The sequence below is a fragment of the Mercenaria mercenaria genome, chromosome 6 (assembly GCF_021730395.1).
Source record: "Mercenaria mercenaria strain notata chromosome 6, MADL_Memer_1, whole genome shotgun sequence".
Taxonomy (NCBI): Eukaryota; Metazoa; Mollusca; class Bivalvia; order Venerida; family Veneridae; genus Mercenaria; species Mercenaria mercenaria.
Genome location: NC_069366.1, coordinates 15,197,815 through 15,210,730, shown reverse-complemented (window position 1 = coordinate 15,210,730; position 12,916 = coordinate 15,197,815). Strand labels below are relative to the sequence as shown.

The window sequence follows — 12,916 nt, the reverse complement described above, 5'->3', positions numbered from 1 at the left end:
GAATTAATGTCATAATAAAGGGCCAGCCATATTTCTTGAAATAATGTCGGAACCTGAATCTAATTCCAAAATTAAGTTTGTTATATAATATTACAGGCAACTTCCTTTAGATTTTAGACCAACAAAGTTTCACTGCCTTATTTAAATGAAATAACTAAAATGAATCTTTATTCACATGCATGTATGACAATATTGATATAAAACTGTTAGAATGAAGTTTATAAAATAGTTCCATTAGTATTAAAAATATTTAATGCAAATATTGGCATTATCGAATACGTCGCTTATTTGCAGTAACATTTAGAATACAAGTCCCGATAGTTCTTATTTCTGAATTTGAGACAGACATGTTTTGTATTAAGACCTTTGCTCTTTCCGCCTTTACTGCGCTAACGGGACAGGTGGTGGATGTTTGAAATGATATGCAGTTCTTAGTTAGGTTTTCTGTTTTGTTGGGCCCTAACGATAATACTCTTTTAGCTCTCTTTCTGCAGAGGCATTGAGTACTCACTTGCATCCTGTCTTTTATATTTCGAACAAGCATGCATGCGTTAGAAATTCCCCTTGCATTTACACTGCCCTGTGAGTTCGGAACGCGGTCATGATTAAGAAGTAGGACTCCTGTGCAAGGAAGAAGAAAGAAGATTAGTTTAAATTCCGATGTGTTTTTTTTTTTTGTCTACTTTAAACTTAAAGAGTTTTCTTGTGTGCATATTTCACAAAAATACAGAATCTCGATTTATATTCAAAATTATTTCTCGAAATGTTATTTCTGGAATTTGCTTATATTATGTTGACATATTCTTTGCGGACTTTTTTCGTGCAGACTACCAATTCACACTTTTGAAGTTAAAATGAAAACCTCAACTTCTAATAAGAATATATAAAACTTTTTTTGTATCTCCACAACTCCTTAATCTGGGTAGATTTTCAGGGAGACACAGTAAAGTCTTGTCTACAGTCGATATTAAACGACAAAAACAAAACAAACAGAAATAACATAAACAAGTGTTTTGATTTCGTTTGGCGAAATTGAAAGTAGACATCGTCTTGTTCAAAGAATATAATCTCCGCGTTTTACTCATAAAAGGAGTAGGTAAAAGTGATGTATTATGAAATTAATGATTCAGTCGGCCTGAAATGGTATAACATTAGACTTGAAGGTACATTTTACAGGTATTTCATATCATCCGTCCAGTATGTACACAGGAACCTGAAATTCTATCCATAAGCCAACACATGTCTATATAGTTTCGTGATAGTATTGTTCAAAGAATATAATCTCCACATTTGACTCATAAAAAAAGAGTCGGAAAAAGTGATGTGTATATGTGTCATATAATTTTGCTGGTGCTTTGAGGCTTCTGTGTTTTGATTTACTTGCCAGCTGTATTCAGTCAAGTTAATAATTAAATGCATTTTGCTCATTCTGTCATATTGAACCTATTTTCACCAGCGGCAGGTGCTCCATTTTTGTGTAATAATACGTATGTCATTTTCAGAACATTAGCGGCTTGGTTCAAGTCCTATGTACAGTGTCATACAGACATGTTCAATCTTTTGCAAAGTTTATCTAATATATTTCCAAAATATTTTGAGGCAAAAATGAAAAAAAAAAGAAGATATTTGCACATACCAATGATATTAGTCTTGCATTTCCATATAATAATTTGCTAATATTACTTTTAAGCGCTAATAAAACACAATGAGTCATGCATAAAAAGATACGTGCACGGAGTTAAATTATTCATCTTCATACGAAACTAAAGTGAAAACTGATGTATCTCAGGAAATGAGATATTATCAAAGAAGTACAAAACTGACAAAAAATCCTGAAAACCTACATTTTGTCATACCCTTGAGTGATTAAAAGGGAACAAGATAAACTCGTACTTTTTTTCGATCATAAAATAATGAATGAAATACCATTAAAATACCGTTACGCTTGTGACTATTGACATCTTCAAATATTTACATCCTTACCGATTAAACAGTGTTACACCGATAAAACACATAATATCATACATGAAAACCTACTAAATAGTACCCAGGATCTATTTTCTACTGAAGTGAATTTATGTTTTACTTTATGTTACTATACACGCGTGAAAAATGATTTTGGGATATAAAATATAAGCATGAAATGTTTTTGTGACAGGATTATGACAAAAATATGTTCTCATTAATCATTGACTTTACACAGACCTCAAATGAATGTGTTTAATTTTTATTTTCCTGGTATAACAATCACCATAGTATGTGTATGGTTTCTATACGTGGATTTCTTTGAGTATTACAATTTGGGATTATTGTAGTGCTGGTGTGCCTGTCGGCGATATATACTTCTATTCAGCTCTGAAGACTGCAGCGTGGTATTAAGGTAATTGGTTTGTTAACAGAATTTGCGAGTATCATAATAAATGTTTCTTTTCATACGATGCGATAAAACGACAGTACAAGGTCTCCCCAGTATTCTGATAAGGTCTTGCACTTACAAGTGATGAAGTGAAGAGCTCTTGAGTTGTTCATTATCGTAAAATATTCATTATTTAGGTCTTCTTTTAAAGCAAATTTATGTAAAAAAATGCAGATACAATTCATTTCGTGTGTCATATACATTTTCAACGGTAAATAAATACCTTCTCAACTGATATCTTTACTATGTTTCCAACATACATGACTTGTCTGTTACCTGAAAACTTCTTACCAACAGTTAATTCATGGATCAATCACATGTGAGTGTAGCCACATCTGAAGTAAAAATTGAGCCGCATCATGAGAAAACCAACATAGTGCATTTGCGACTAGCATGGATCCTGACCAGACTGCGCGCATCCGCGCAGTCTGGTCAGGATCCATGCTGTTCGCTTTCAAAGCCTATTGCAATTAAAGAAACCGTTAGCGAACAGCATGGATCCAGACCAGACTGCGCGGATGCGCAGACTTGTCTTGATCCATGCTGGTCGCAAATGCACTATGTCGGTTTTCCCATTGTGCGGCTCATATGTTAATGAGAGACGAATAAAGACGAAGTACGAGTCTCCAGCCCACGACTTTCGACAAACGTGGCATGTAATTGCGAACAAGTACATTATGTAATGTGTGGGTTAGATTGAACTTTGTGAATAACACGCGGGCATGTCAGCAGATAACATTCCAGACTTATCTTTTTTCATTCCTTTAAAGTAGTTTATTTCCATGTTTACCATGACCTACTGTCATCTTACTATCAAATGTTTCGCATAACATTTTCTTTTAAGTGGACATGCATTTTATTACATAAGACGTTTAACTTTGTACGAGCTATGGTGAACAGTGGTGAGACGTGTTCACATTTCGACAGTCGAGGTAATCTGTGCTTTTTAAAGAAGTATTTCTTAACATTTAACATATTTTAAAGATCTTGACAGAAAACAGGGACACATGTGTATAATCCATTTTGATTTACTCATAAGTTAATACTGAAATTTTGCTGGTAACTGACCACGGCTTTAGCATGCAGTCATTGTGAAAACACTGAAAGGAGCTCTTTTTACGAGTTATCACAAGAAAGTAACCATTTACATCGACATGTACATTTTGAAATTTCTCGAATTTCTAGATTTTTTGCTCGAAGCTTCTTTCTTCGTCGTTATGTGATACATTTCCAATCCATATCACTTTCGTTCCTGTACTTTTGTCGTAAGTTATTTTATATCGCAGCTGCCATTAATTCAGTATACCGAGGAGATATCAAGTTCATTCTTATGAATGTTATCATAATGTCATGCATCTAACCAATGGGTGCATTCTACGTTACAACCCTTTCATTATCCTTTATGCATCTTATATCATCAGCTTATACTGAAGAGAGTTTTAAGGCGGGATAATAATATAGACCATCTTGTTTTCATTTTTTTTTTGAGAACGTAACAAATGATTTGCAGGCTAACGTTAGTTCTCCTGCAGCTGTGATGTGTGTTGATGCAATCGTTATGTAGCATGCAATATCACATGCATAATCTATCTCTCAAAATTGTTCAATTTTATTTGGTATCTCTCGACCAACTTTGTATATTTTCTACTACAGTTGTCTGCAAGCAATTCCCCTGCATACCTAATGAATAATAAACGTCTCCAAAGAGTTTACTTGTCAATGTACTGGCATGTAGGACCAATTAGTATTGTTTCGCTGCTATAAGGTGCAAACATCAAACATTAAATGCATCAATAATTGATGACTGTTTCATTGACGGCCATCGTCGTGTGGTACGTTTCATTCATCGTTAATAATCTAAAGTAAATATTTGGAACCTTTGGGTAATCATGACGATATTCCTTATGACTGAATTATGTCGTTCTTTTATGACTGGTCTATAAAACTATTAGTTCAGGGTCACCCAAGAAACATTGTTGAGCATTTTCTTTTTTTGAAATCAGGCTAGCGATTTTAGAATAATTTCGGAGCAACGTTTCTCTGCCAAAATTGTTCCGTTAAGTCGAAAACTTAGACGAGCGATATAAGGCTCGTTTCGTTGTTGATAAGGATAAGTTTTATAATATGAAACTGGTTAAATTCGGCATTGAAACGGTCAAACACTAATTAAAAAGAAATCCATGTCAAATCACGGTCCAGTAATTGTCGTAGAATTCTGCAGGTGCTTTGATTTTTCAGGCCGATAGCCTTTTGTCGTGTCGGTCTTTCAATTACCTTTCGTGCTATATTCAATTCAGTCAATATTGAAACATACCTTTGTAACAGAGGAAGGTGCTCCATTTTTTTCCGATATTTATACAAAGATTATTTTCAAAAAAACATTTTAGCACAGGCGTTATAGAAATATTCAATCATTTTGAAATGTTGATTTAATATATTGACGACACTTCCTGAAACAAAAAAGAGATTTCTTATTTGCACATACCAGTGACATCAGACTTTGGAATTTCCTTATATTTGCTAAGTGATGACCTGATATTCGTTTCTATCACTGAAATAACAAAAAACTTACAGTGAGCCATGCACGTACTTCGGAAAGAATACCTGCACGAAGTTGAATTATTCATCTTCACGAAAATTAACAAAGCAAAAATGTATATCAGACAATGTTATAATGTCAGTAAAGTAAAAATCTAAAATGAAATCTTACAAACTTACATTTTGTCATACCCTTGAGTTGTTGAAAGAAACAAGATAAATTTATTCGTTTGTCAATCATGAAATGGTGAATGAAATGCTACAAAGAGATCGTGTCGGTGGTGACTAGTGTCATCTTCAAGTATTTATATCCCTTCTGATTAAACAGTGTAACTTCGATAATATAAAGGAATGAATATTTCTAAAAAAACTCAGTAAAATCTTTTAACCCTTATCATGCCCGGCATGATTGATTCTGCCCTTGCGACCAGTGTCAGATCAAGATCTGCATTGTTGACCATTCAGTCAGTACATTTTTGGTAAGCTCCCCTGTTAACTTTCAAGTAGATGGACAATTTCATAGTATAAGATTAGCAGCGTAAGGGTTAAGTACCCACGATCTAGTTTCTTTTGAAGTGAATTTGTATTCTATTTTATTTTGTTTTAATATACGCGCTTGAAAAATGAAATCAATGTATTTGAATATGAAAAATAAGCATAAATGTGCCAGATTTATAAGAGGCCTCCGAGGCCGAGTGGTTAAGGTCGCTGGTTTCGAATTACTTACCCCTCGCTGCTGTGACTTGAGGTGTACAATTCTCTCATGTAAGGAAGCCATTCATCTGGTTTGTGGAAGGTCGCTTGTTCTATCCAGGTATCCGCCCATTCTTGAAATAATTTTCGGAAGCATCTGGGCACTTCCTCAATCACTAAAAGCCAATAAAAAGGCTGGATTGTGACAAAAGAAAATGTGTAATGTTAAAACACTGATTTTCACGAAACTCAAATGTTTAGTTCCCTGGCAGAAAATTTCAATTCATATAGTTTCTATACGTTTTTAAACCGCAAGGATTTAGATAAAAATTGAGATTTCATTTCATCTTTAGTGGTAGTTCTAATGCTCGTGCAACTGTCTAAACAGAATTTTCTGCCATGCAGACTGTAATTAGCCCGTTACCATTGTAATTAATTACCAACGTATACTATTGTAACGTTTGTTCATGTCTAACATTTTGAACATTAGACACGGCGTATTGAAACGTGAATGTCACTATTATATTGATAAATCTTATAGCGAGTTTTTTTTTTTAAAATTACACTCAGTTATGGCGAATCATTATCCAAAATCATGCAAGTTCAATGTACATGGCGAGTTTCATTTAACTCGTACATCCGTGACATGTTACAAACAAATACATTATGTAATGCGGTGGTTAAAATGAATTTTCACAACAACATACGAGCATGTCACCAGATAACATTCCAGACTTATCTAGTTTGCTTTCATGTCAAACATACCTTCAGAGTTTATTTCCATGTTTACTCTCCAATGTCGTCTTCACATCACATATTTACATAACATTTTCTTTGATGTGGACATGTTTTTTATTACATAAGACGTTAAACTTTGTTTCTACGAGCTGTCACAAAACGTGTTCTTATTTCTCGGCCGCATGCTTGACATAGACAAGATGAGGTCATCTGAGAGGCGGCTGCAAAAGTTGAATCCAGTGTTATTACATTTATAACAGACGTTGCCAGGGGCGTTTGTGGTGATGCAATTTTCAGTACATCTCATGCTACAAGTTTGGTTTATTTTGTATATTCATAATGTTGTCTGTATTCATAATGTTGTCTGTATCATGAAGGTTCAGCAATTTTCGTTACATTTGGTGAACATAATTATTCAATTAAACCAATTCTGCCATTATTTTATTTGGTTACCATCGTTGTTCACAAAGCATCTTCTTTTAGTTCTGTCCATTGTTTTCTCGTTTAGGGCAAACCCATTATTTTAACTGGGGACCATGCACCGCTTTTCATGGAATTACACAATAATGTATCATTGAAGGTTTCATGTGCACCGCCGTATGAACATGATGTCTCTGAATTGTTTTTGGTACTTGTTACATGTGTAAATGCTGAGTTCTACTCAACCCGGGGCTAGAGGGCGTAGACGGTAGCATGCATTTCCACTGGCTCAATCAAACCGAGCCTGCAGCATTTTCATTTTTATCGTGTTGAGCGACCTGTGAAGTTTCCCCTTTTTCTATTTTCTTATACAAATATACATCAGCCTATTAGCTATATCTATACGAGGGTGTTGATTATGATATTGTATACTGGTAATGTTATTACATGTGTCCTCTTTTACTCTTTTCATGATAATTTAAAATATGTGGTCAGCTTTGACAATGCATGCTCGTCGTTATATGCTAAAACAAGGAGGATTCGTAGTTGACCTAATTGTATGCGAGAACGAGGCAGTCACCAATGTTGTGCGACCAGTTACTGTATGGTAGTATCGCCGTACTTGATTAGGAATGCGACAGACTTTTAAACATGATTTCATTCTGTATAAGTAGTTCGTATGTGGCCGAGATTCTGTAAATAGTATAAGGAATCCAGTGTCAGGTTCACAATCATATTGTCTATGACATACTGTTACGTATAATCTGTTGTGCTTGTTTGTGACCTATATATACAGACTTTGCTTTTCCTGACAGTTTCTGCTTACTTCACATTTCATTTATTCCAAATAGGTAACAATTTGCATTGACACAAACAGCCTCGCCCATATCTTGCAAATACATGTACTTCTTAACAAATTTTCTACATCGCTATTGGATACACTGTATTCCGTATCACTTTCGTCTGTGTCAATGCCATTTGAGCCACACCACGAGAAAACCAACATAGTGCATTTGTGACCAGCATGGATCCAGACCAGCCTGCGCATCCGCGTAGTCTGGTCAGGATCCATGCTGTTCGCTTTCAAAGCCTATTGCAATTAGAGTAACCGTTAGCAAACAGCATGAATCTAGACCAGACTGAGCGGATGCGCAGGCTGGTCTGGATCCATGCTGGTCGCAAATGCATTATGTTGGTTTTCTCGTGTTGCGACTCATTTCATCCTGCATTTACTCCGTCAGGTGCATTGAAATCTCAGCTGCCATTAGTTCAATATATCGGAGAGATATTAGGTTCTCCAATATCAATGTTATCTTTGGATCTTGCACCTAGTCAATGGGTGCATGTTGCAAACCTTTCATTATCATTTATGCCACCGTGTATCTTCAATTTGTAACGTAGAGCATGTTAGGAGAAATGGTAATATGGTACAACTTGTTTACGTTTTGAAGAGATTTGCCATATGACATATAATTGTGTCGAAGCGACGTTATACCCAACAAAAGAAAAAAAAGAAGATTTACAGCCAGTAAGTTCTGAAACAGATGTGATGTCTGCAGCGTTTTGATTCAAATGTAATATAGCATGCAATATCACATGCATTCCCATACTTAACTGACAGTTCCATTGACACAGATACCCTCGTCATATTATTTTCTGTTCCCCTGCATTATTATGTATGGCATTCTACTCGATCTTTTATCCGTTTTGCAATATCATCCGGCCATGGTTGCATTACTTGTTTCGAGCGCACATTCCTTTCGGGACGGGAGTGTTTACGTAAATATTTCTTGAAGCATGTGACTGCATACTGTCTTAAGTAGGTTGTGAGAAAAACATTTTAAAGCTACATTTCAGCATTATTTTATTAAAAAAGTTCTATGTACATGTTCCCATGTTAAATTTAAGGTAGACTACCCGTAATAGGCCTCAATTTCACCAAAAGCGTACATACAACTTGATAATGTAAGCTTTGAAAATGTCAAACGATAGAAATAAGGTGCATATTGACAAGTTATATAGTGACAGAAGTTCTCAAAAATTTCCTTTAGATTACCTCCCCTGATAATTTTGGTTTTTCATGAGTTATCTCGCCTGAAAACTAGAAAAAAAATAATTTTCTCCTTTTCCCTACGGGGAATTTTAGATTTCTTATGATATTTGTATCAGAATCATATAATGCAGCTTTCTACCTCGATATTTTCTCGAAACTCAAGTTCAGATTCTTATAATCAAAGAAATTATATATTTCCCATAGGCATCAATGTTAACTTCAATACCGATTATCTCCCCAAAAAATGATAAAATTTTGAATGTCTTTAAAGTGACCAAATTTCATTTAAATATTACCCGATCTAGTTACAAGATATGAATTATGGCTATTACACCATGTTATCCTTATCTGAAACAATATGTGTTCTTATGGTCCTCAGAGATACGAACATTCAAGTCATCTCTTCCCTTTGGTCAGTTCTGTTGCATTTGCATTTTTCTATTAAACATGGCTTTATTGTGACAGAAGTGTCTCAAGAGTTATCTGCTTGCAGTTATGTCTCGGGAACGCCTTTTTGTGTCAAGTGACTTGAGTAATAATATTTTATCTATATGATAATGATTACATACACAGTACTTCAACAGTCTGTACTAAGTTTATCTCTCAGAGAGTATATATCAAGTTGTTGACATGTTTTGACTTGATTTTTAAAATTTTATTCAGTTCTAATGAATAATAAAAGTCTCCAAAGAATTCCATCGTCAGTTAACTGGCATATCGATGAAATTAGAATCTCTTTGTTGCTGTAAGGTGCCAACATCAAACATATATTGTATCCATAATTAATGACTATTCCATTGTCGGCTGTCGTTGGGTAATATGTTTCATTTATCGTTGATGATCTAAAGTAAATACTTGGAACCTCTGGGTAATAAAGTAGCATTGAAATATCCCAGAAGACTGTGTAATACCGTTAAGTTATGAATTGCTCCAGGGCCTCCGTGGCCGAGTGGTAAAAGAAGAACAGGTTTGTACTGGTACAGAATCCAGGAACACTGGTTAGGTTGACTGCCCGCCGTTACATGACTGAAATACTGTTGAAAAACGGCGTTAAACCCAAAACAAACAAACCGAAGTGTTTTGCTACTGACCTTACCATGGATATGTTTGTTTCATCCTCGTTGGTTTTATTTTGTCTATGTAATGTGTGTATGTATCCGTTATGTGCACAAACATATACATCGATGTAGGGTTTTATTTTAAGATCCCAGCATCCTGGGAGGACGCCTATTCCTGTCAGATCTGTGTCGTTGTTTTTGTCAGTTTTGTTTTTAAGTTAATACATTTGGTTTAAATGCATTCTCACTACGTTGAGGCTCAGTCAGACCGAGCCTGCATCATTTTCATTTTTGTCGTGTTTGTCGACCTGCCGAGCTCCTGCTTTTCTATTTCAGTTTGTCGAAGAAAGGTATTGCTTGGTCCAATTAAAGAAAAACATCTCGATTTTATGTGTTAAAACTTTAGAAGCAAGTCATCTTTTTTTGTTTTGTTTTAATAGCAACAGTATCCTGATGCCTCTTTGCAGCATGTCTGTCTCTCTAGGAACAAGAGAACTTTAATCTTCACACTTAGATTGTTCTGTTTGGTTTATCACATTTTTTGACATTTCCCTGTCCTAAAGTTACCTTAATAGTAGATAAATGAAATGTTTAAACATAATGCCAATTTTGTCTAACATTGCAAAAATTTATTTCCGGACAGGTGTGCTAAATTTTATAAACTTTGATAACACAATTTCCTTCTACAAAAATACTTACATGGAGAACTATATCTCCCCTCTACCTGAGTATGTGTGCGTGTATGTACATCTGTCTGTCTGAGTTTTTGTTTACGTCTGTACCTCTCAGTGTAGTTTATAAAGCGGGTATAACATTTGTTTAAATTTCTTTTAATACTCAACTATGTCTATAATTTTAAAAATCGGTTACGTGAAGGACAAAAAAAACATGATTCTATGGACCATTTAAAGAGAATTCCTATAGTTTTTTTCCTTTCATAGAATTTTTTTAAATTCACATATATGATAGGAAAATTTGTGCTGAAAACAATGAACAAATAAAAACAATAGGTCACCAGGCTTGTTTTTGTGAAAAATTGTTTTGAACACACCCACTGTTGCTGAAACTGCCAGCGATTTTTCAACATTTTCATAATTTTCTGCTTTTTTATAAATACCAACCAAAATATACATCCAGGCAGCACAATACGGTTTTTTCTTTTTACAGATTTTATTATATACTTATTTTATATCATAGTCATATTTGTAATATTCTATCCTTACAATAATGGGTACAAATGAAAAAAAATATTGTTTCATATTTACTTTTGTGAACTTTTTTCAATGAAAAATACCCATAGTAAAGAATATTTTTTTTACATTTTGAAAAAACTCTTTCATAGAATTTTTTCTTTTTCTTTTTGTGTATAGATAATTGTATTGTGAGCATAAAAATGGCTAAAAATGTATGGGTCACCAGGCTAAATTTTTTGTTAAGACCGATAGAATACAACACCTGTTCGGACGGAAATGGCGCGAACCTGGCCAAATTGATTACATGTATGTCTGCTAAATGTTAAAAAAAAGTTTTAAAAATTCTTAATTCTTTTTATAATTGAATACTAAATAATCTGAAAGGTGATATTGTCTTATCAGTACTAAGTCAATTATCTGACATTATATGAACAACACTGTCTTTGTACTAAAATGCGATGTGAAAACACAACCACAAAAATAGCAAGACACCTGTCAGGCATGATACTTGTCAATACAACATAAATCAGTATCAACATTTGATTACTGATATAACTTATCAAAAATGTTATTACATTCAAAATTCCTCATATTTAAGATTGTCTGTAACATGTTTCAACAAATGTTGACTTCAGTTCAGTTTTCCATAGAAAGTGTCGGCTGCGCAGAAAGATGCGCATAAAAAACTATAGGAATTCCCTTTAAATAAAATAAATTTAATGGCGTCTGAAAAAACATCATTTTTCATAATTTTTACAGTATCTAGTTACCTAAATATATTTATATGACATGAGAACACGGACCTGTCTGTCTTTTTCAACTGAAGAATCTTGTGAAAAAGCGAAGGATCAAATTTTTGTGTTTTGTCTAAAGTTGATAAAGATCTGGTTGAGACTATTAATGTTTTGGAAGTTTTGTCATCAGAGAATAATGATATGTTTGTTAAGATATGACATAAGACCTTAACCGGGATCATGTGTCCTTTTAAAACCATTAAAACTGCGATAATACGAGTTAATCTGTACATTTAGATAACAATTTATGTTAGTGATAATAAGTAAATAAAGGTTTGTTATATACACAAACATCTTTTAATTTATATCAAAATTGTTGTCATCTTTTCTCAATGTCAAAAATGGATGTTGATTTGCTCTTGGTAAGTCTATATAATTCTTTGCTTATAACAATTTGAGCCGCACCATGAGAAAACCAACATAGCGCATCCGCGCAGTCTGGTCAGGATTCATGCTGTTCGCTAATGGTTTCTCTCATTGCAGTAGGCTTTGAAAGCGAATAGCATGGATCCTGACCAGACTGCGCGGATGCGCAGGCTGGTCTGGATCCATGCTGGTCGCAAATGCACTATGTTGGTTTTCTCGTGGTGCGGCTGTTTTATATTATGATTTAGCTATATTCTTAGCCTGTTACAAATCATGATTTGCTTTTCGTGGTAAGTTGGTTCAGTTTTTATATACTTAACGATGTCTGTTATTATTAATAGGTTCAGCAATACGCCTGATTTTTTTATCTAATAGATAATAACACCTGTTTAAACTTGATATTTCGCTCCTTTCTTAACTTGGTACGCTTGATCGTTGTATATAATAGGTGTTCACTCCTCTTACTCTTCATTAAACTTTCAACACTTGATCGCTGTATGTAACAGATGTTTGCTCCTCTTTTAACTTGGTTCGCTTGGTCGCTATAGTCTAAAAGATGTTGGCTCCTCTTTTGACTTGGTTCGCTTGATCCCTGTATGTAATAGATGTTCGCTCCTCTTTTAACTCGGAACGCTTGATCCCTGTAT

At 34.4% G+C, this 12,916-nt stretch overlaps 1 protein-coding gene across 5 annotated transcripts in view; it reads left to right on the top strand.

Annotated features, from left to right (window-relative positions):
- The window catches only part of LOC123549584 (uncharacterized), an 80,611-nt gene that overhangs the window by 41,296 nt on the left and 26,399 nt on the right, over window positions 1-12,916 (top strand). The window contains exon 1 of one of the 5 annotated variants that reach the window (XM_053545190.1): window positions 2,090-2,380. The exons of 3 other annotated variants lie outside the window; for them this stretch is intronic. Coding sequence is in view for 1 of the 2 variants with exons in the window: in XM_045337777.2 (XP_045193712.2) it covers window positions 12,236-12,265 (30 nt within the window). In the remaining variant the exon portion in view is untranslated. Of the gene's footprint in view, window positions 1-2,089; window positions 2,381-12,116; window positions 12,266-12,916 lie in introns of those variants that run through there. One more of the 5 variants, XM_045337777.2, reaches the window with a different exon arrangement.